The sequence below is a fragment of the Ranitomeya variabilis genome, chromosome 1 (genome assembly GCF_051348905.1).
Source record: "Ranitomeya variabilis isolate aRanVar5 chromosome 1, aRanVar5.hap1, whole genome shotgun sequence".
Classification (NCBI taxonomy): Eukaryota; Metazoa; Chordata; class Amphibia; order Anura; family Dendrobatidae; genus Ranitomeya; species Ranitomeya variabilis.
Window position 1 is genome coordinate 442688915 of NC_135232.1, and position 23364 is coordinate 442712278.

Consider the following 23364-nt stretch of genomic DNA (forward strand, 5'->3'; position numbering starts at 1 on the left):
GGTAAGTCTGTTGGAAGGAAACAATGTGGCAGAAAACGCTGTACAACGAGAAGAGGTGACCGGACCCTGAGGAAGATTGTGGAGAAGGACCGATTCCAGACCTTGGGGAACCTGAGGAAGCAGTGGACTGAGTCTGGTGTGGAAACATCCAGAGCCACCGTGCACAGGCGTGTGCAGGAAATGGGCTACAGGTGCCGCATTCCCCAGGTAAAGCCACTTTTGAACCATAAACAGCGGCAGAAGCGCCTGACCTGGGCTACAGAGAAGCAGCACTGGACTGTTGCTAAGTGGTCCCAAGTACTTTTTTCTGATGAAAGCAAATTTTGCATGTCATTCGGAAATCACGGTGCCAGAGTCTGGAGGAAGACTGGGGAGAAGGAAATGCCAAAATGCCTGAAGTCCAGTGTCAAGTACCCACAGTCAGTGATGGTGTGGGGTGCCATGTCAGCTGCTGGTGTTGGTCCACTGTGTTTCATCAAGGGCAGGGTCAATGCAGCTAGCTATCAGGAGATTTTGGAGCACTTCATGCTTCCATCAGCTGAAATGCTTTATGGAGATGAAGATTTCATTTTTCAGCACGACCTGGCACCTGCTCACAGTGCCAAAACCACTGGTAAATGGTTTACTGACCATGGTATTACTGTGCTCAATTGGCCTGCCAACTCTCCTGACCTGAACCCCATAGAGAATCTGTGGGATATTGTGAAGAGAAAGTTGAGAGACGCAAGACCCAACACTCTGGATGAGCTTAAGGCCGCTATTGAAGCATCCTGGGCCTCCATAACATCTCAGCAGTGTCACAGGCTGATTGCCTCCATGCCACGCCGCATTGAAGCAGTCATTTCTGCCAAAGGATTCCCGACCAAGTATTGAGTGCATAACTGAACATTATTATTTGATGGTTTTTTTGTTTGTTATTAAAAAACACTTTTATTTGATTGGACGGGTGAAATATGCTAATTTATTGAGACAGGTTTTTTGGGTTATCAGGAGTTGTATGCCAAAATCATCAGTATTAAAACAATAAAAGACCTGACAAATTTCAGTTGGTGGATAATGAATCTATAATATATGAAAGTTTAATTGTAATCATTACATTATGGTAAATAATTAAATTTAACACTATATGCTAATTTTTTGAGAAGGACCTGTATGTATTGAGAGTATTATAATTGCAAGAAATCATCCCTATGAATATATTACAAGTTTGATCAGCCGGGACCAAGATCAATGCTATTTAAAGTCTGAACCACGAACAGCAGGAATCCGCCTTGGTTCATCATGTATATTTAATTCTGAAACGTTGCAACATTTCAGAGAAAACATACCTTGTGATGTTGAGGGGACTGTGTCTCAGCTAACTTTACCCCAGTGGCTTCTCTGGTCCTCTGTTCCCAATACTGCGCAAAAGTAGAGACCTGTCAGTCATAGGGATTGAGTTTGGGAGAAGTCGATTCTGACTATCATTTGAAACACATTCACTGTTCAAAGTTTAGTCTCTCTGAAAAGCTGCAGTGTTTAAGAGAAAAAGATACCTGGCTGCAGTAGCACAGCGGGTCCCGGTTCATGCCGCTCATGGTTCAGGCAGCATGAATCTAATGACACTTTCCCTTTAAAAGCAAATATTCATCCAGATTGCAAATTTGCTTCATCGTAACATCGGTAACCATTAGGGTGCAGAATATTTTATCAGTGTCTTCATGTCATGTATCATTTCTTGTTTTCCAAAAGAATGGAGCAATGATAAATGGGGGTTGGATGCTTCATACTTGCCACACTAAGCATGTCAGATTGCTAATCTTATTAGTAAACCCTTCTAAAGTCCTTGTTTTTAGCATATAATCTCTGCGGCAACTTGCTTATCTGAACGCAGGGTAGAACCAGGTCATTCATGTCATCTGCTAGTTATGAAAGCAGACTTGTTGACACTGAAGTGTGACAGATCCAGCTACAGACATACTATTAAAAAATGCCTTCGCTTCAGACCTGACAAGCATGTCATATAACTTTAGAATTTTTTTCCTATCAACATGTACGCTGCTTTGAAGGAAGCTAGGAATTATAATGTCCACAAGCTTTGCCAAAATAAAGGGTACTCTTCACTACATTGAATCAGGGTTGTCAATTGTCCAGAAATTTCAGCAAGTTCTGTAAAAAAAAAGGCACTTTTTTCCCATCTGGAAAAAAACAAAAAAAAAACTTACACATCATGATTCAAAGGAATCTGTCACCACATTTGACTTATGTAAACTATTAATATGGCCATACAGGTTGTAGAATGCTAAAAACAGTCCTCCCTGTGTGTCTCATATCAGATGTCTTGTTGGCGATAAATCATCTTCTATCACTTTATAAAAGTGACCTCTTCCAGGCTACGGGGAGGACGCTGCCTGGTAGATACAGTGCGGTATATCACAAATGTGAGTAGACCCCTCACAAGTTTATAAGTATCTTATTACATCTTTTATGAGACATCACTGAAGATATGTTATTTAATGTGCCCATTAAATAACTCAATACAAAGCCATTAATGTCTAAACTGCGGGCAACAAAAGTGAGTTCACCCCGGCTTTTTCCCATGGTCCTGAGGTCACCGCAGTTCAGCATGGCCTCGATGATATCACCGCTAGTGAATCATACTACGCTCTTAGGAGCTCATTCATCAGTGGTTTTCAGCCAGGATAGTCACATCTTGGCACCGTTCTGGTTGAAAACTATTTAGCCCCCAGACATGGATTACAGCATGGGACACAACGACGGACAGGTATGGTAGGTATATTGTTGGTTTATTATTTTACTTTTATTACAGGAGATCAAGGGCATCAGAGAATTAGCTGTGGCAGTAAGTATGGTGCAATGTAGAATATTAAAGGAGTCTGTAATTTTTTAAAATAAAGGATTTTATTTTGGCTGTGTCTTTATTTAGCAACATTACAACTATAGGATTAGTAATGGAGAGGTGTCTTATAGACACCTCTCCATTACCAAGCCATGGGCTTGATGTCACCATCAACCCCACAAATATTACCCCACTTGCCACCGCTACAGTGCAAGTGGGAAGAGATTTCCGTGTCCATGTGTGTACTAAGATTGCAACCGTGTGCCACCCGTGTACCGCATCAGTACCACACGGACAGCCACTGCAATCTGTTGAACCCAGCAGACTTGCTAAGGATGCAGTAGTGTCTTTGAGGCACGGCACTGGTTTGAGAGGGGAGAACCATTTTTTTCACTTCATGGATCCATTAATTAGGTTAGTGGACAACCCATTTAAGCTAAATATCGTTTTTTCATCTTGCTTCTTGGCAATGTAGACTTTTAGACCCCAAAGATTTCAGCTTTTTGATAATTGATTATCGCTATTGTAGTATGGCAGGTTTCCTTTCTACAGGAATAGACACAAATACTTGGATATCAGAAGCTAGGGACGTCTTTTCAGATAGAGCGTTTGTGCAGGAAAGGTACACGCCTTCCTATAATGCAGCATTTAAAGAATTAGGGAAGACCTATAAGAGTCAAATAACATCATGGTGGGAAGTCCACAGTTTGGACAGTTATAGCAAAGCAGGAATAGTCCCGCGTCATCTAAGAATATCTCTAACCCCTGGATACAGGTATAAAAGTCCCGGCTTAGTGGTGAAATGGGAAAAAGAAGCCACTGAAAGCTCTATCAGACTAATGAGATTGCTGTTAGAGGAAGAGAGGAGTACTCTGGATAAATTGAATGAAATATTGAAAGAGCATATGGAGGTTACAAAGAAATTCTCGGGTGAACCTGACTTCTCGATAAAAGAAACTACTTTGCAAAACAATTTGGAAAGATTTCAGTTCCATTTAAAAGAACGCAAACATAAATTATACAACAGAGATCTCTAAGAATTTAAAGAGAATAAGGCCTACTCTGTAGCTGTTAATCGAAATCCCAAAGGTCTGGAGACAGATATTTCCTCTTCGGAGGTGGAATTTTCAGACTCCGATACAAAATTTAGACATCAAAGAGGGAGAGGAAGAGGTAGAGGGGGACGAGGAGGCACTAGGGGAAGTGGAAAAAAGTTGCCACAGAGAGATTTTTTAGAATTGAGCTATCCGCTCAGAAATGACCAAATCAACACAACGCTCCCTAGAGCCCCAGGTCCTAAACTTATTCTCACAAAACATAACAAGTAGCGAGATGTGTGTCCTAAGTATGGAACTCTCGTTTGTTCCCTCTACAGATTATGACTGTTTTGAGACAATAAAAGACTGACTTACACATCTTTGCACGTAAGTTAAAATGGAGGAAACATTTTGCCAAAGAGGTATTCCTGACGACATGTTGTCAGACGTATGTTTGCTTTTTCATCTAGGACTCGGAGACATCGACCCTAACTCTAGGGGAGACGGTCCATTTACAAATTTAAGGAATAAATGTAAAAAAAATGCTCCCGGCAACAACTGACGTCAGTTCAGTTGATGTCTTTGTTAATTTAGTGACAGAAGAGTTACTAAGAATACCTAAGTCTATCAACATGTGGAATTGTAATCTGTCTAGAGAGGAAATCACAAGTCTTAAGAACCTTGAGAATGATGAAAACATAACGATCAAGCCCTCCGATAAGGGGGGCAATGTGGTTGTTCTGGATACATCCAAATATAGATTGGCTTTCCTTGATGTCCTGGTCCAAAAAGGTGATGACGGAGAGATTGTCACGAAAAATTATCGGAAACCCACCGCAACAAACTCTTTTCTAAGATGGGAGAGTAACCATCCTAGACCTCTAAAACGGGGTATCCCAAAGGACAATATCTAAGACTCCGCCGTAATTGCTCTGATTTAAGTAATTTTAAGGAACAAGCGGATGATCTAAGAGGAAGGTTCCGGGAAAGAGGGTACCCTGATCATGTATTAAAAGAGGCATATAGATCACTTATAAGAGAACGTAAAGATCTGTTTGTACAGAAACCTCCAAAGGCGGAGGAGGGTACAACACGATTTATAACACGATTCTCTAACGGAGCAAAAGAAATGTGAAAAATCTTACAGAAACAGTGGCAAATCCTGTGTATGGACCCGGATATTAAGGATACCATTAACCCAGCACCCCAAATTACTTTCCGGGGAGGAAAATCCATAAAAGACAGACTCGTCCATAGCCACTACCAGAGTCCGAAGAATCACTCATGGCTGAGCGCGCAACCCGCTGGTTGTTATAAGTGCGGCAGATGCAAAGCATGCGCCTCTATACAGACGGGTAAAACGTTTGTAAGTAATAATACAGGCAGGATGTATCAGATTAGGCAATTTATCAACTGCCAAACAAAAGGAGTGGTCTATAAGGCTACCTGTGAGTGTGGACTAGAGTACATAGGGAAAACAAAAAAAGGGAGTTCTGTAGGAGAATGGGAGAACATATACGTGATATTGTTAACAAGAGAGATACATCAATAGCCAACCATGTGAATAGGTATCACCATAGAATCAAACCCCCAAGTAGAGGGGGAAATTGGGACCAGATGATACTCCAGAGACAATGCAAGTGGATTTTTTGGTTGCGCACAGTCCATCCCAATGGTCTAAACAACCAGCTCTCCTTTGCTTCCTTCCTCTAGTGTAGGGAAAAACAGGGCATGTAGGAAGGGGTAGCCACCGCTGAGTGGGGGTGCCACTGCGTAGGTCTTAGGGTGCCAACCTCCGGGTCAGGTAGGGTGGAGATAGAATAGGGTACCCTAGGTATTTATCAGGCTTTCTCTCTTTTTAATCTTTTTCTAATCTGCATCTATAATTTCTAGCCTCCGATACTCCTGAGAATTTCATGATTGTTATCTATGCCTCATGAAGAATTATTCCAATTTGTATCTCTTAAAACTGATTATCAATATTACATCCTAACAAATCGATGTCCCCAATACAGAGAATGTACCAGATCTGCACAATCCTCAAATTCTGTTATAGCCAATCATAGCTAATGATAATGTAATAAGTGTCTTACCGAAATAGGATAAACCTGTTCACAAAATAGTGGTACAATTAGGGATGTATGGACATTTTTGCTCTTGGATGAGTAGGAATGCAGCTATACATCCCTTATAATGACAGACACATTGCACGGTATATCAGCAGTGTATACAGTAGATCATGTATTCCATAGGCATTGCGTAGTGGCCTTGTGCAGGAGCGCAGGCGCATTGGAGATGTTTGCGTTCCAGAGGAGGCGGGGCACGCACCTGGCCGAATCTCCGGTCAGCTGATGTGTTCCAATGAGTTCACATCTGGTCAGGTGATCGGCACCGTGCGTCACACAGACTGGATGTCTATATACAGGGCGCAGTTAAAAAGGCCGACTTATACACTATTCACCACGCGCATGGATGTCAGCGTCGGCTGGACGGCAGTTATGAGATAACCCCAACAGTATCCCCCGATAAGAGTAAACGAAACACGTCGGGACAGGAGGGAAAGAGGTCCATCGCCACTAGTGGAACTGAACATGGTGATGTAGTATGGTTCCAGGCAGGTGAGACCGTTCTTTATATGTACCAGTCACAGTGATGGATTCTTTGAAACGCTAAGTAATGGGAATCAATATATTTGGTGGACTGAATACGGTATATTGTCTACAGTTAAGAATTCATTGACTAACCCCAGGCTTGAGTATTTATGCTATGGGCTTTTGCTGTTGCACTGGGGCTAAAACCCTGTAGTGGTCTGATACGGATTTGGGTCAGAAGTCCTTTGCTAAGAAGTAACCACACTCACTAAGTTGTTTGAAAAGTGTTCCTTCGTACCTAGAATGTGAGGTGTGTGGAACTTCAGTGGATTTTGCGCTAGATTTATTAACCCTATCTGTTATTTGGAATGATATATAATAGAAACAATAGAAGCATTTAGGAACTCATGATGTAATATATCCATTAGAAACTTAGAATTTACATACTATGCAGCAATTGGTTTCTAGTAAGGATTCATAGCGCAATCCACATTTGTTTGTATGTCTGTCTATGTTATGCACCTTGCACTTCGTTGTTATAATTGGTTTTAGAATATCCAGTAAAAGTTATATTTTAATCCTTCACGTTTATACATTTTTGATAATTCATTAGACTTTATTAAAAGCCTGTACTGTCATTGTTTGTGCCATTTACAGGTTGTGCATTGTGCCCCTGCTTAATAAGTCCCTTCTTACTGTGCCCCTGCTTACTATGCCCCTGCTTACTATGCCCTTGCTTACTATGCCCCTGCTTACTTTGCCTCTGCTTACTTGGCTGCTTCCTATGCCCCTGCTTCCTATGCCCCTGCTTCCTATGCCCCTGCTTACTATGCCCATGCTTACTGTGCCCCTGCTTACTGTGCCCCTGCTTCCCATGCTGCTGCTTATTTTGCCTCTGCTTACTATGCCCCTACTTACTTTGCCCCTGCTTACTTTGCTCCTGCTTGCTATGCCCCTGCTTGCTATGCCCCTGCTCTCATCTCAGTTTGTTTCTCCTATATTCTCAAGCGCTCAGAATCTCAGTAAATTACATATTGCAAACTGAAAAGGAAGCTTAGAAAATGATGTGGTTGGCAAGATTACCTGTGTACCTTGGTCTGTGTGGTATCTTTTTTTCCCTGTGAATAGATAGTATTCCCTCACCTGATTTTTAAACATTCATCTACTGTGCATTTTGTTTTTCACTATAGTCCAGTACTACGCAATAAGATTTCATAGTGCATATTTAAAACCTTGCCACTATCAGTTTGATTATAATTTATAAGTATTGTTCGTAGAAAATTATTTAAGTATGCAACAAATCAATCATTTGCAAGTTTTATTGTACTTTTTGCAAGTCAGAAATATCTAGGATATTAGATGTTACATTTGTAGAATTATTGAGTATGGCTGCTCTGCTCTTTTTGTCACTCATAAAGAAAGCAACCTTTCCATTGATTGAATGTGACCACTGACAAACACTCTGGATCAGCAAATGGGGATTATGGAAGTTTACTAGAAGTAGCACCCCCTTGCGACATTTATGGCATCTTTTGGAGATTGGATGACCCCTCTAACTTGCGCTGATAGAAGGCCAAGCTGAAACTGTGACAGTGACATTATAAGAAAATCTCCACTTTGTATTATCAAAAATTATATCTCAATAGTTTTATAGCATAAATTATTTTCTTATCTCTTATTAGGCATGAAGCTTAGAGATTGCTTAATGGATAATGAGAAATTCACATCGTTCCTACAGCAAAACATAAGCATGCCTTCCATTGTGGTAGAGGAAATACTGAATGCTGACCTCAAAGTGGAGCAGGTAAAAATACTCTCGCTAGTTTTTTATTCAGTACATATTTTATGGATAGTGTAGACTTTGGTGCCTAGGATTCATAGAGATCATGTCAAAGTGAGACAAAATAACTTAGCCAAGGTCTCGGTAAGCAGACACTAGGCTAACAGCTAGTCTCTCAACAGCTTTAACCACTTCACAACAATACAGATGTTACTCCCAACGGTGGCGCATATGGATTTATGGACCCACTGTGCCACAGGGCTGGGCCTGCTGAGGAAGAGGCGTAGCTAAGCGGCTACCTGATGTTCACTGGAGCTCCTGATGGTAGAGACAGACAGGGCTGTAGGTAGCCGCCAGGTACCACTCCTGGGAAGAACCCGGTACTGCAGCTACTGGCCCCAGGGATCAGCTTCGCTGACACCGATTTAGAACTTAAGTTAAGACACGCCGTTCTAGGATACTGGATCACGGTTTGGCTGCTAGTGGACTGGGGGTAAAGTTCATGCACTGGCTGCACTGGAAGCAGGGGACTTCAGGAGCAGGACTGACCACATCAGGACCAGGGGACAACGTTCAGGCACTGGCCGCACACAAGCCAGGGGACGAGGTTCAGGCTTGGCCGCTCCGGGACCAGGGACGAAGTTCAGGCACTGGCCGCTCCAGGACTAGGGGATGAGATTCTGGCTCTGGCCGCTCCGGGATCAGGGGACAAGGTTCAGGAACTGGCTGCTCCAGGACCAGGGGACTACGGATACAGGACTGGCCACACCAGGACCAGGGAAGTTCGCATACAGGACTGGCCACATCGGGACTAGGGATTCTGGGTGAGGACACCGGCCGTACTGGGATCAGGGGACCTCACAACTCACTAATAGTACTCCTTACTGACTAATGATTCAACTCGTTGCTTGGCAACTCCCTAGGGGAGAGGGAGTCTTTTATACAAGATGCCTCCGAGCAATTGGATGGGAGCCATCTTGCAGGTGCACTATATAATGCAAAATGCCTCTCAGCTATAATTAAGTATATGCGTGCTCTGCTCCTTTAAGAACGGGGGAGCGTACGCACTAGGTGCGCAACTGGAACTGGGGTGCACACACAGGAAATGACGGGATCAGGAGCATGCCAGGCCTGCTCTGAGGGACGGGGCGGTGTATGAGCCATCGTCCCTTCATGGAGGTAAAAGGGGGCACCATGCCGGCAGTAGCTCTACAGCGGAAATGTGATAGTTCATATTTAATCCATTTTGCTCTATTTTACATATTAAACCTTTGACAACTAAATCTCAGAACCAGACTACAATGTATCTTGCTGTCAATATAGGTGGTGAGTGGCGGATTGTAATCCAGCTCCAAGCCTTTCAGAGATTTGGAAGAGTAGTAAAATTATCATAGATATTGACTTTTGAGAGTGTAAAACATGTGGAATAATGATAATTTGTAATGCTTATATTTTTTCCACCCAGGTCCTGATTTCTGGATTTCAAATACGCTTGAAAGATTTATGCAATACCTCTAGATTGGAAGAGTATGTGACCATTCATAATGAAGAAGTTGCTAAATTCAGCCAGTCCGTGATATGTGCTCTACCGGAGGACAAGCTCAACCTTTTGGAGCACCAATTTCGTTCCAACATAGACCTTCTCAAGCCTATCACTGTAAGCAAACTAAAATTTAGAGATGTGCAACTAGGACAATGCTGTGTAGTCATATAATAAGGAATATCGCACAATGGAAAGTAAATAATGGCAGATAGGAAAGCTTTTTGCTCACTCTTATTATAATGTTTCTTTACTTTAGGTCACTCCCCAGTTATATATCCCTCCAAAACCTCCAGCAATTAAGTTGCCAAGTGTGTTCACATATAGAATATTGCATTAATGTAGTCAACAACTGAACATTCAGGCATCGATTCATCAAGACAGGTCATTTTCTTGCTGGTCTTGAATAGAGGACATGATGGGAGTTAGATGCTCCTGATTCATGAAGAGGTGCATGAACCTTCATGAATGAGGAGCATCAGACGAGTTGCCTTTGTGCAAAACGCAAGATACCCTCACACCAGTTCCTGACTAAGAAAAGCAACAGCTTGTCGTGAATTAGATGAGCCATGGCATCGCGACCCCACTGTGCCCTGTCACATCCAAGCTTCACCCGGCTCTTCCCATTTTGGCATCCATGGGAGAAACTGGTAAGAAAATGCCAATAGTCGCAATATTTTTGCGCAACTCCAAGTTGCACCCAAATTTTGCGACTTTTCAAAACAACTTATATCAAAACTCTAGCAAAATTGTTTTGATTAATCAAGAGCCTTAGTATGCGATCAGCTTCCATATACATAATAGTATTCACTTTATTACCAACCTAATCTCAACATGTTCTGCAACACTGTACAAAACATGTATTGCTTAATTGTTTCACAACTAAGGGACACAAACAAAATCATACTAATACCATGCAGAGCCATTCGTCATTTTTTGTACTATCAGAGTGGAGATACTGAAAAGTAGTGAACTTGCTCCTAAGGTCATATGGTGTAGCAATGTTTAGCAGCCCGATAAGAAAAATGCAAAGCTCATGTCCTTCACTGGGCATGTGGTATAAGTGTAAGATAAGCTGGAGCGACAGGCCCAGATACGCAAGTACCAGGTGCATGGAATGGTCCCAGCAGCTCATCCTGTAATGGCATACCTCACAGTGTTACTACTGCCCTTCTTGTCCATCTATCAGGGTGCCAGGCAATAAGGGCACAATAATCTGTGTCACTTGGCACAGCCATGACTGATGGGAAGTCATCTATACATATATTTTGTCCGTTCATACAAATGCAGTATCCAATGTGGAGCTTGTTACTGTGTTCTTCCCAGTGACAGCTGCATGCCGTAGCCCGGCTTGGTGACGTGGCGTTTGTCTATTGGCAAGCAGCAGCACATTGACCTACTATCTAGATAGTATTCATTCTATTTCAATGGCTGGAAGCTAAAAAGACAGCGTTGTTTCCACATGCCTGCTCTGGAAATTGTCCCAATAAGATATACTGATGTGTTTAGGAAATATTACAAACGTTTCTGGGAAATGCCATGGTAGAAATTCCTCACAAGGGTCTAAACTATTTCATAATTGTCATGCTTGTACAATACTTTTTCCGTGAGTACTTGTAATGCCTTGTTTTAGTCATAGCGATATATCTAACATATGCATAGCAGCTTACATCCAACAGTACATTTCTGTTATGCCGGATTAGAGCATGACACAAAGTAAATTAATTGGTAATTTACAAATGAATGATAAAAATGTATATGCTCCGAGCAACAGACAGCTAGTACAAAAGCATTGCACCTTTATGACCATTGAGATCTGGCTGTTGCCTAGATAAATGCCCTCTTGTCTTTCTTTCTGTCTTCTGCAAGATAAGGAAAGACTGGTAGTGAATGATCGTGTCAGATAAAGAACACATTTACCAGTGGTAATTGGGAGATGAGTGACACGTTCAATTCAGAAGTATGGACTGTCTGAAACAAAGTTGGGTCTTGTGGTTATCTACTAGCAGATGTCTGCTTAAGGCTGGTTTCACACTTGCATTTTTTGCCGCTGCGTTTTAGCGCTAAAAAACGCATGCGTTTTTTTTTTCTATACTTAACATTAAAAACACATGCTTTTTTTTGCATGCTTTTTTTATGCTTGCGTTTTGTTGCAGAAATGCAACCTGTAGTAATTTCTAGCGGCGTTTTTTTGCCGCCAAAAAACGCATGCGTTTTTTCGCGGCAAAAAAAAGTATTGCTGTCTATGTAAATGCATGCGTTTTTAAGCACATGCGTTTGCATGCGTTTCTATAGAAAAACACAAGAAAACACAAGAAAAAACAAGAAAACCCTAACCCTAGGGTTACTAGGGATCCTAACCCTAAGGGTAGGATCCCTAGTAACCCTAGGGATCCTAACCCTAACCCTAACCCTAGGGATCATAACCCTAACCCTAGGGATCCTAACCTTAACCCTTAGGGTTAGGGTTAGGATCCTAACCCTTAGGGTTAGGGTTAGGATCCCTAGGGTTAGGGTTAGGATCCCTAGGGTTAGGGTTAGGATCCCTAGGGTTAGGGTTAGGATCCCTAGGGTTAGGGTTAGGGTTAGGATCCCTAGGGATCCTAACCCTAACCCTAGCTATTTCTGTTTATAGTGGGTTTTCTAGTTGGTTTTGATGATTGGCAGCTGTCACACACTTCTCAGCATGCGTTTAAAAAACGCGAACGCAGGAAAAACCGCATGTAAACGCGGCAAAACGCCACATTTTTTTTCTGCATGCAAAAACGCATGCATCTAAAAAACGTAGCGTTTGCACGCATTTACATGCGTTTTTTCACCACATGCGGTTTTTTTTAAAACGCTGCGTTTTTAAACGCAAATGTGAAACCAGCCTAACACCTGCTATGTGTGACCTAGACAGAAGAGGACTCCGCTAACTCAACGTGTGAACTAAGAAATCCAAGCTCCTCTTGTGTCCACAGCACTGTGCAGCGCATGTCCTGTCCATGTGGGCATCACCAGATGCTGGATTCTCAGTGTTTTTAATAGGGGTATATAAGCATTAATTATAACATAATATTAGGCAGGAAATTAAAACTTTAATTGAACTTTTGCATATTATTATTTTATTATTATTATTCATTATTATAGCGCCATTTTTTCCATGGCGCTTTACATATGAGGAGGGGTATACGTAATAAAAACAAGTACAGTACTATATAAGTCATAATGGTACAGGAGGAGGAGAGCATCCTGCCTCACAATCTACAAGGGTTTTGGGAGGATACAATAGACTAGGGTAGAGCTGGTCATGCAGTGGCTTGGTCGAGCGGTGGTTACTGCAGGTTGTAGGCTTGTCGGAAGAGGTGGGTCTTCAGGTTCTTTTTGAAGGTTACCATGGTAGGCGAGGGTCTAATATGTTGTGGTAGAGAGTTCCAGAGTAGGGAGGAAGCGCGGGAGAAATCTTGTATGCGATTGTGGGAAGAGGAGATAAGAGGGGAGTAGAGAAAGAGATCTTGTGAGGATCAGAGGTTGCGTGCAGATAAGTACCAGGAGACGATGTCACAGATGTATGGTGGAGACAGGCTGTGGATGGCTTTGTATGTCATGGTTAGGGTTTTGAACTGGAGTCTTTGGGTAATGGGGAGCCAGTGCAGGGATTGACATAGGGGAGAGGCCGAGGAATAGTGGGGGGACAGGTGGATTAGTCGGGCAGCAGAGTTTAGAATAGATTGGAGGGGTGCAAGAGTGTTCGAGGGGAGGCCACAGAGCAGGAGGTTACAGTAGTCGAGGCGGGAGATGATGAGGGCACGGACTAGGGTTTTTGCAGATTCTTGGTTTAGGAATGTACGGATCCGTGAAATATTTTTGAGTTGAAGGCGGCAGGAAGTGGAAAGGGCTTGGATATGCGGTTTGAAGGAGAGATCAGTGTCAAGGATTACCCCGAGACAGCGAGCTTGTGGGACTGGGGAGAGTGGGCAGCCGTTTACTGTAATGGATAGGTTCGTTGGGGGAGTCGCGTGAGATGGGGGAAAGACAATGAATTCTGTTTTGTCCATGTTAAGTTTTAGACATCTAGCGGAGAAGAAGGATGAAATAGTGGACAGACATTGTGGGATTCTGGTTAGTAGGGTGGTGATATCTGGTCCAGAGATATAGACCTATGTGTCATCAGCATAGAGGTGATACTGAAAGCCGTTAGATTCTATGAGCTGTCCCAGGCCAAAGGTGTAGATGGAGAAGAGCAGGGCCCTAGGACTGAACCTTGCGGGACTCCGACAGATAAAGGGCGAGGTGAGGAGGTGGTGTGCGAGTGGGAGATGCTGAATGTCCGGTCTGTTAGGTATGACGCAATCCAAGATAGGGCCAAGTCTGTGATGCCAAGAGATTAGAGGGTCTGTAGTATTAAAGAATGGTCCACTGTGTAAAAGGCAGAGGACAGGTCCAGGAGAAGGAGGACAGAGTAGTGTCACTTGGCCTTAGCGGGTAATAGGTCATTGGTGACCTTAGTTAGGGCAGTTTCAGTGGAGTGGTGAGGCCGGAAGCCAGATTGTAAGCGGTCAAAGAGGGAGCAAGAAGATAGGTGGGCGGACAGTTCAAGATGGACGTGTTGCTCCAGTAGTTTTGAGGCATAGGGGAGAAGTGATATGGGGCGATAGCTAGATGCAGAGGATGGGTCAAGGGAGGAATTTTTGAGGATAGGTGTGATTGAGGCATGTTTAAAGCTTGAGGGGAAAACACCAGTTGTTAGTGATAGGTTGAAGAGATGGGTTAGGGTTGGGATGAAGACTGTGGTGAGGTTTGGGATGAAGTGGGATGTGATTGGGTCAAGTGTGCAGGTGGTGAGATGTGATCTTGAGAGTAGAGTGGAGAGTTGATCTTCTGTAATGGTGGAGAAGTTGGTTTTGGAGGTGGAGGGCTGGGCAATTAGGAGGAAGGGCTCTGGGGGTTGTCAACCAAAACTGTCTCTGATGTTATCAATTTTCTGTTTGAAAAATGAGGCAAAGTCTTCAGCTGAGATGAGTGGGGAGGGAGGAGGTGCTGGGGGACGGAGGAGAGAATTGAATAGCTGTTTAGGGTTGTGAGACAGGTAGGATATGAGAGATGAAAAATAGGTTTGTTTAGCTGTGGCGAGTGTGGCCTTGAAAGTAGTGAGGGACTGTTTGAATGCGATTAAGTCCTCATTGTAGTGGGATCTTTTCCATCTCCGCTCAGCAACCCTGGAAGCCCATCTCAGTTCTTTGGTCAAGCTGGTGTGCCAGGGCTTTCTATTGATTTTTTGAGCTTTGGTATGTGTAAGAGGGGCAACGGATTCCAGAGCTGCAGCTATTGTGGTGTTATATAGAGTGACAGCGGCATCTGCATTGTGTAAGGAACTTATGTCTGTAAGAGGGAGAAGGGATTCAGACAGTGAGTGTAGATCGAGGTTTATAAGATTCTGCGAGGGTGTGCGAGTTTGTGGAGTGGGGATTGTGGACCTGGAGAGGAGAGAGAGAAGAGAATGTAAGTAGGTTGTACTCAGAAAGAGGAAGAGGTGAGTTAGAAAGGTTGGATAGGGAGGAGAGGCGGGTGAAGATGAGGTCCAGTGTGTGGCCATCTTTGTGAGTGGCTGCAGAAGACCATTGAGTGAGGCTGAAGGAAGAAGTGAGAGATAGATGCTTAGTGGCAGCTGAGAGGGAACTGTCAATGGGGATGTTGAAGTCGCCCAAGATGATAGTGGGGATTTCTTTTTTGTTTTTGTAAATTCTTTATTTAAAGTAAGACTGGGAACATTACATACAGTTTATGAGATAGTAAGTAAAGGCGTTATCGATTCAATAATAACAACATGTAAGCCCAGACTGACAACATTGGGAAAAGGAAGGAAAAGAAAAGGTAAAAAGGGGGAGGGGAAAGGAAGGACGAAGGAAAGGGAAAAGGGCCTGGGTGGAAATGACTAGGGGAGGGAAAATTAGGAAAGATGGGAAAGGGGGAGAACAATTAACTTAACAGATCATACACACGTGAACCAGACGTCTAATAATATACAATACAGTAGTATAGCCTCTCAAAAAAGCAAAACAGTCAAAATAGCAAAAAACAGTATAATTAAGTAGCAACCTTAGGGCACCTCAGATCTAAACATTTTCCAGGGGAGCCAATTCGAGGCAAAGCGTTCATGGGCATGCGCTTCCCAGCTTGAGAGTTCCTCAAGTCTATAAATATGATCAATTTTGTTGAACCATTCTCCTAGTGTAGGAGGATATTCAGATAGTGGGGATTTCAGCGGAGAGGAAATGAAGTAGCCAGGTGGTGAAGTGGTCGAAGAAGGTGGTGCCTGGTCCTGGGGGGCGGTTAATGACAGCCAGTTGCAGGTTGGTGGGGGAGTAGATGTGCACAGAGTGCACCTCAAAGGAAGGGAGGGTAACAGAGGGTGGCAGAGGGATTAGGGTGAAGGAGCAGTTATCTGACAGGAATAAACCAACTCCACCATGGTTGCTGCTGGGGGGGTGGGTGGGAAAGGTGGAATTCACCATATGAGAGGGCAGCAGGAGAGGCTGTGTCAGAGGGGGTGAGCCAGGTTTCGGTGATGGTTAGGAAGGAAAGTTTGTGAGTAATGAAAAGATCATGGATGTATATAAATGGCATATAAATATACCATTAATAATATAATCCTTCAATAATAAGAGAACTTTAAAAACCATGCACAGAAAACTATGGATGTCAGTATGCTGCGCAGTTATTATCACGGCTGAATGGCTCGTCCTCGTTGATAGATTTACTTCTTCCTGCATGGTTGCCTTCCCTGATATATAGTCCCCGTAATGATGTTAGAACGTTGGGAGCACCAGACAAGCGAAAGGAGTACACCACTCCCTATTCATTTCAACGTAACCCTTCCAGCACCCACAGAGCCAACCATTTGCTTTGCAAACATTGTATACTTGTGGTTGCGTCCTTCATCCAGTCACACAGTGTGCTTTGGCTTATGTGTGAACTGTGATCTGAAACATTCTTTGACACATTACCCAAGGTTTAATGTGTGGTGTTCCAAGTCTCTAAGTCACTGTGCTCTGTTACACTCAATAATCTAAATGAATGCCATTGTTCTTCCTTCAGTAACAAGAACTGATGTAATGGCTATTGAATAATTGCATGCTTCTTATGAAAACTGGCCAGACAGATGAATTCCCGTAATAGACAAGCTTAGCTTCACAATCAGCTTGTGATCCACTGTGACCATTGCTACTATAAGATCTAGATCTACACTGTGGCTAAGGTCAGACATTATATACATGATGGCTGTACCAACATTGCCAAATGTACCATGATATCTACAATTGAGGGAAACAGGGATTGAGTCGTATTTCAAGATGTGATCCTTTGTTACTGATCATTTGACCAGCATCTATCTCTCCTAACTCCTCCGTACACAAGAGCCTCCTTTGTTCTCTATAAAGCCCCCGTCTCACTAAGGGTACTGTCACACTATACGATTTACCAACGATCACGACCTGCGATACGACCTGGCCGTGATCGTTGGTAAGTCGTTGTGTGGTCGCTGGGGAGCTGTCACACAGTCAGCTCTCCAGCGACCAACGATGCCGAGGTCCCCGGGTAACCAGGGTAAACATCGGGTTACTAAGCGCAGGGCCGCGCTTAGTAACCCGATGTTTACCGTGGTTACCAGCGTAAAAGTAAAAAAAACCAAACAGTACATACTCACATTCCGGTGTCTGTCCCCCGGCGTTCTGCTTCTCTCCACTGTGTCTGCGCCAGCCGGAAAGCACAGCGGTGACGTCACCGCATTACCGCTGTGCTCGCTTTCCGGCTGGCCGTCGCTCACAATGCAGAGAAGCAGAATGCCGGGGGACAGACACCGGAATGTGAGTATGTACTGTTTGTTTTTTTTTACTTTTACGCTTGTAACCACGGTAAACATCGGGTTACTAAGCGCGGCCCTGTGCTTAGTAACCCGATGTTTACCCTGGTTACAAGCGAACGCATCGCTGGATCGCTGTCACACACAACGATCCAGCGATGACAGCGGGAGATCCAGCGACGAAAGAAAGTTCCAAACGATCTGCTACGACGTACGATTCTCAGCAGAGTCGCTGATCGCTGCTGCGTGTCAGACACAGCGATATCGTATGGATATCGCTGGAACGTCACGGATCGTACCGTCGTAGCGACAAAAGTGCCACTGTGTGACAGTACCCTAAGCGAGATCGCTAGCGAGATCGCTGCTGAGTCACAAGTTTTGTGACGCAACAGCGACCTCAGTAGCGATCTCGCTATGTGTGACACGTAGCAGCGACCAGGCCCCTGCTGTGAGATCGCTGGTCGTGTCGGAATGGCCTGGACCTTTTTTTGATCGTTGAGGTCCCGCTGGGTAGCACACATTGCTGTGTTTGACACCTTACCAACGACCTCGTTGACGACTCACACACTGAATCGTCATAATAGCTCCCATGTGACATCGTTGTACAGGTCGCTACAGGTCGCTGGTGAGATGTCAAACAGTGAGATCGCAGCTGCGATCGTTGGAGATCTCACTGTTTGACATCTCACCAGCGACCACATAGCGACGCAGCAACGATCCCTGACAGGTCGTATCGTTGTCGGGATCGCTTTAGCGTCGCTAAGTGAGACGGGGCCTTAAGAGAGTCACTGCCAGAATCCTTTGGTTGGTAGCTTATCTTGCTTAGAACAAAAGGATTGGCAGTTTGAAATCAGACATACCAGCCTTCTTTCTGTAGACATCATATATTGGGGACAGCCAGGAGGCCCCATATGCAATAGACTGTTGGCCAAGCATGTCAATGTCTGCAAGATAGTATAGGGTCCTTAAGAGACAGTTATCTGTTGGACCCTGGAGTAATGAACATGCATTTAGCCAATCTAAGGGTACTGTCACACAGTGGCACTTTGATCGCTCCGACGGCACGATCCGTGATGTTGCAGCGTCGCTTTATTATCGCTCCAGTGTCGTAGACTGCGGTCACACTTTGCAATGCACGGCGCTGGAGCGATAATTTCATGACGTAGTTGCGATGTAGAAGTCATACGGGACATTGGGAATATCGTGCACACCTTTGTTACACGCTGCGATCATGCCGCAACAGCGGGACACTTGACGACGAAATAAAGTTTCAAACGATCTGCTACGATGTACGATTCTCAGCGGGGTCCCTGATCGCAGTAGCATGTCAGACACAGCGATATCATAACTATATCGCTGGAACGTCACGGATCGTGCCGTTGTAGCGACCAAAGTGCCACTGTGTGACAGTACCCTAAAGGCACCTTCACACGAAACGACTTTGTAACGATATCGCTAGCGATCCGTGACGTTGCAGCGTCCTCGCTAGCGATATCGTTTAGTTTGACACGCAGCAGCGATCAGGATCCTGCTGTGATGTCGCTGGTCGCTGAATAAAGTCCAGAACTTTATTTGGTCGTCCGATCGCCGTGTATCGTTGTGTTTGAAAGCAAAAGCAACGATACCAGCGATGTTTTACACTGGTAACCAGGGTAAACATCGGGTTACCAAGCGCAGGGCCGCGCTTAGTAACCCGATGTTTACCCTGGTTACCAGCGTAAAAGTAAAAAAAACCAAACAGTACATACTCACCTGCGCGTCCCCCAGCGTCTGCTTCCTGACACTTACTGAGCGCCGGCCCTAAAGTGAAAGTGAAAGCACAGCGGTGACGTCACCGCTGTGCTGTTAGGGCCAGAGCTCAGTCAGTGTCAGGAAGCAGACGCCGGGGGACGCGCAGGTGAGTATGTACTGTTTGTTTTTTTTACTTTTACGCTGGTAACCAGGGTAAACATCGGGTTACTAAGCACGGCCCTGCGCTTAGCAACCCGATGTTTACCCTGGTTACCCGGGGACCTCGGCATCGTTGGTCGCTGGAGAGCGGTCTGTGTGACAGCTCCCCAGCGATCAAACAGCGACGCTGCAGCGATCGGCATCGTTGTCGCTATCGCTGCAGCGTCGCTTCGTGTGAAGGTACCTTAAGCCTTCATGGTTGAGGTAGTTATGAGTGATAGCTGTTTGTCAAATGAGCAGTATAGATATTTACTTTGTCTTAAAAGGTATGCATGAGATCTTATCAAATCTTTAGACTCTAGTTGTGGCAAAGAAATCCTTTGTTTAGGATGGCAAAAACACAGCCAAATAAGATATCTTGCTTTGCACTGAGGAGAGGCAAAACCCTGAAAAACGTTTCTGCAAATATAGTTTCTCTTTTGGGTTTTATCCCAAGTCATGTCATGTGGCAAGGCTTTTTAAAGGGTTGATATTGACTTTTAGGATTGCTACTTCCAATAGGTGGCACTAAAGTTCGAGTCCTCTTCCTCTCTGAAGAGGCAGCTTTCATATTTATTTTCCCAGAAGAGCATTGCATGGCCTAGAAGTCTCCTTGCACTTGTATGTAAGGCATGTCACTACCCACAATGACTGACATTACTCCCTAGACCCTAGGTCATGATGGAAATTGATAAACTGCTAACATGTATTTTACTAAATACATGCATGGAAAACTTGGTTTCCCTAGAACAGTGCTTCCCAAGTTTCAGTCCTCACAGCCCCCAACATATCATGTTTTCAGGATTTCCTCAGTATTGCACAGGTGATGGCATTATTATCATATGTTCTCTCGCATCTGCAATACTGAGGAAATCCTGAAAACATGATCTGTTGGGGGCCGTGAGTACTGGAGTTTGGGAAACCCTGCCTTAGAAGAAGACCAGAGCATCCACTGCTGTTTATTATAACCTGCATCTTGCACGCATATAGACCCCTTGCAGCAATGCATTATGGATAGAATACATGTATTTTTTATTTTTTATTTTTTTTCCTAAATCGTTTTTTATCTTAAATAGAAACAATTTGTGCTTTCAGGCATTTATTTTTGTACAGAAAATTATGGGTTGTTTTTTAAGTAACCAGTGTTTTCTTCTTTTTTTTTTTACTTTGATAATTACAGAAAGAAATGTCATCAAAGTCTTTCCCTGTACTGAGAGAGGTTACAGAAAACCTGCTGCACAGCATGGGACAACTTGCCAAGGAGGTAAGTATAGGGCAGTGAATCTGTAAGCGACTGAATGGGATTTTACACATAGTGACTAGTTACATTCGTGATCAAAGCTATAAAAACAGTTTTCGCTGTTTAAAATTGTTTTTTGTCCCCTGTTAAAAAAAAATGCATAAGTGTGTCATGGTTGTCTGTGCAAAATCGGGGAGAGACGTTCATTATTGATCAAAATCATTATTAAGTTCAAAATCGGCAGTGTAAGTCTGTGGGTCCATGGATAAAATTGGATATCACAAGGTTGCGATCCAAGTGCTGTCCATTTTTCACAGACTGTTAGTTAGAAAAAGCAAGAGAAACTTTTTTTTTGATTCTCAATGGAGAAAATTTCAGGAAACTCAAACCAAACTCAGATAAAAATCTGATGAAACTCTAAATAAAATCAGTGATGAAACTAGGATCATTTTTATCGTATGTTAAAAAAAAAATGGATGTCTGAATGAGCCCTTATAGGGTCTTTATAATTCGCTTTAGTCTTTTAACGCCCCATCCTTTTTTTATTGTGGTTCCAGGGGAGAATGCAAGATTCTTTATGTTAATGACATCACATAACACAACAAACACACTTGAACAATAATAAGAGAAAAAAGCTCATAATCAAATAATGACTTCAGGAATAGACATAAAAAGGCAAGCTGAAGTGTGTAAAGAAGACGTAGTGTAAGAATCCATGGAATGAGGAATTTAAAAAGAGAGACTTGGGCCCCCTTCTCAGATAGTCTTACACCTAACAGATATTCGGGGGCAGCACTATGCCAGTCTGGTTATCTCAGCAGACAAATGCCAGGCTTCATACAATTGACTTAAAGATAGCTATTAGAACTCTTTTCCTTCACTTCCAACAGTGAGTTGTATGCATGTGTAATGTACAGCCCTAAACCACAGACCAGCAGAAACTTGTCCTATGTGATTTGGCTTCAGCTGCTCCCTTTCTGGGGCGGCCCCCAGGTCTGGGGCAAGAAGTATAAAAATGATGGACAGAGCATGCGGTTCCCATCCTGCTGATGTGGCTAAATGAGACTTCAGTAAAGTTGGCAGAAGTCCCGGTGTGGGCGGCTCTCACATTCTTAGGCTCCAGAGGGAACTTCAGACTTCTCTTTCCATTGTACAGAACAATCTGTGCTGTTTGCCTCTGGAGTCATACTCCTCTTCTTCTAAATGTTAGCTGACCCGACCCCTACACAACTTGGTTTTTGTTGTCTTACAGGAAGAACTCAGATTGCTAGCACGCATTTTACATACATTTTCATGATTTCATCCTTTTTCCACTGCTCTGTCACGCCCTGATGTAATGTGTATTATGTCCAGTGTTAGCATTGCACTTGGAGGTCAGCATTTACAGTGCTTTTGTTCCCATTATTTACTTTTTTATTGCGCCACACATTTCTGACCAGTCCACTGTACAGTATACTGGGTGGTATTTCATGTGATGTTTGTATGTCCCATTTCCCTGGTTGTACACGTTACTGGAATAAAAGGATGTGGACATCTTTGGGGACATTCTTTTTACTTACAATGCATGTGTTTGGAGCTAAAAATCATTTTTGCATTGGAGCTTTATTAATAATTTCCCAACAATTGCCTTCTGTAGCCTTTGTGCTTCCCTACACAAATATGTTAGCGCTATATAAAAATAAAGATTATTATTGCTGACTGCAGAATGAGTTCTCTAAGAATGTGTCAGTAAGTTTGTTCTGACAAGGGGTTTGTAATTCTCTAATCTGTTTTTTTTATTTTCTGTGAGTGTCTCAGCTGATTTATGACCACAGAATACATCAAAGTTGAACTGAACTTTGTGGTTATAAATCAGCTAAGAAGGCCAGATAAAAGCTACAAACTCTTTGTCAGATCAAGCTCATTGACACCTTCTTAGGTAATTCATTCTGTAGCCAGCATTGTGCAGGAAAACACAGAGGCTATATAAGGCAAATCGTGCAAAACTTTAAGTGAAGTCCAAATGTAAATTATTTTTAGTCCAAAATATATGCATTTAAATGGATCGTGCCACTATACACTTAGCTTCTTAAAAGCTCTTAAACAGGAATGAATGTTCACAGAAAATATTTAAAGTGGATAACTTGAATAAAGTTAACAACAATAGTGAGCAAAATTGCAATATAAATGTCCTAAATTTTGTAGATTCCAAATAGAAGTGCATTGCCTTAACTGGTTCTGAAAATGGGGTTCTGGTGTTCTGGCTGTGACATTGCTGAACCGGGAGCTTTTGTCATGTGCAGGTCATTACGATGAAGAGTTGGTCTGACATGAGGCAGGAGGTTATGTTCCTGACCAGTGAGAACTCTACAGCTTCCCCAACCTCCTTATATCAAGCAGTATCCCGAATTGTATGCGGCCACCCTGAGGGAGGGGGTCTAAAGATAAAGTCCCTCAACTGGTATGAAGATAACAACTACAAGGCGCTGTTTGGAGGAAACGAAGGAGGGGAGAATGGCACAGAGGAAGACTCTTCAGCCGCCTATGATAATTCTACTAGTATGTATATATTCCTCCTATATTATT

The 23364-nt window shown here is 43.4% G+C and overlaps 1 protein-coding gene across 2 annotated transcripts in view; it reads left to right on the plus strand.

Moving 5' to 3' along the window:
* Positions 1-23364, plus strand: part of ABCA1 (ATP binding cassette subfamily A member 1) — a 141574-nt gene that overhangs the window by 61133 nt on the left and 57077 nt on the right. For both annotated transcript variants that reach the window (XM_077249411.1, XM_077249420.1), the window contains exons 6-9: positions 8150-8271; positions 9713-9904; positions 20740-20823; positions 23082-23337. In XM_077249411.1, coding sequence (XP_077105526.1) covers positions 8150-8271; positions 9713-9904; positions 20740-20823; positions 23082-23337 — 654 coding nt within the window. The remainder of the gene's footprint in view (positions 1-8149; positions 8272-9712; positions 9905-20739; positions 20824-23081; positions 23338-23364) is intronic.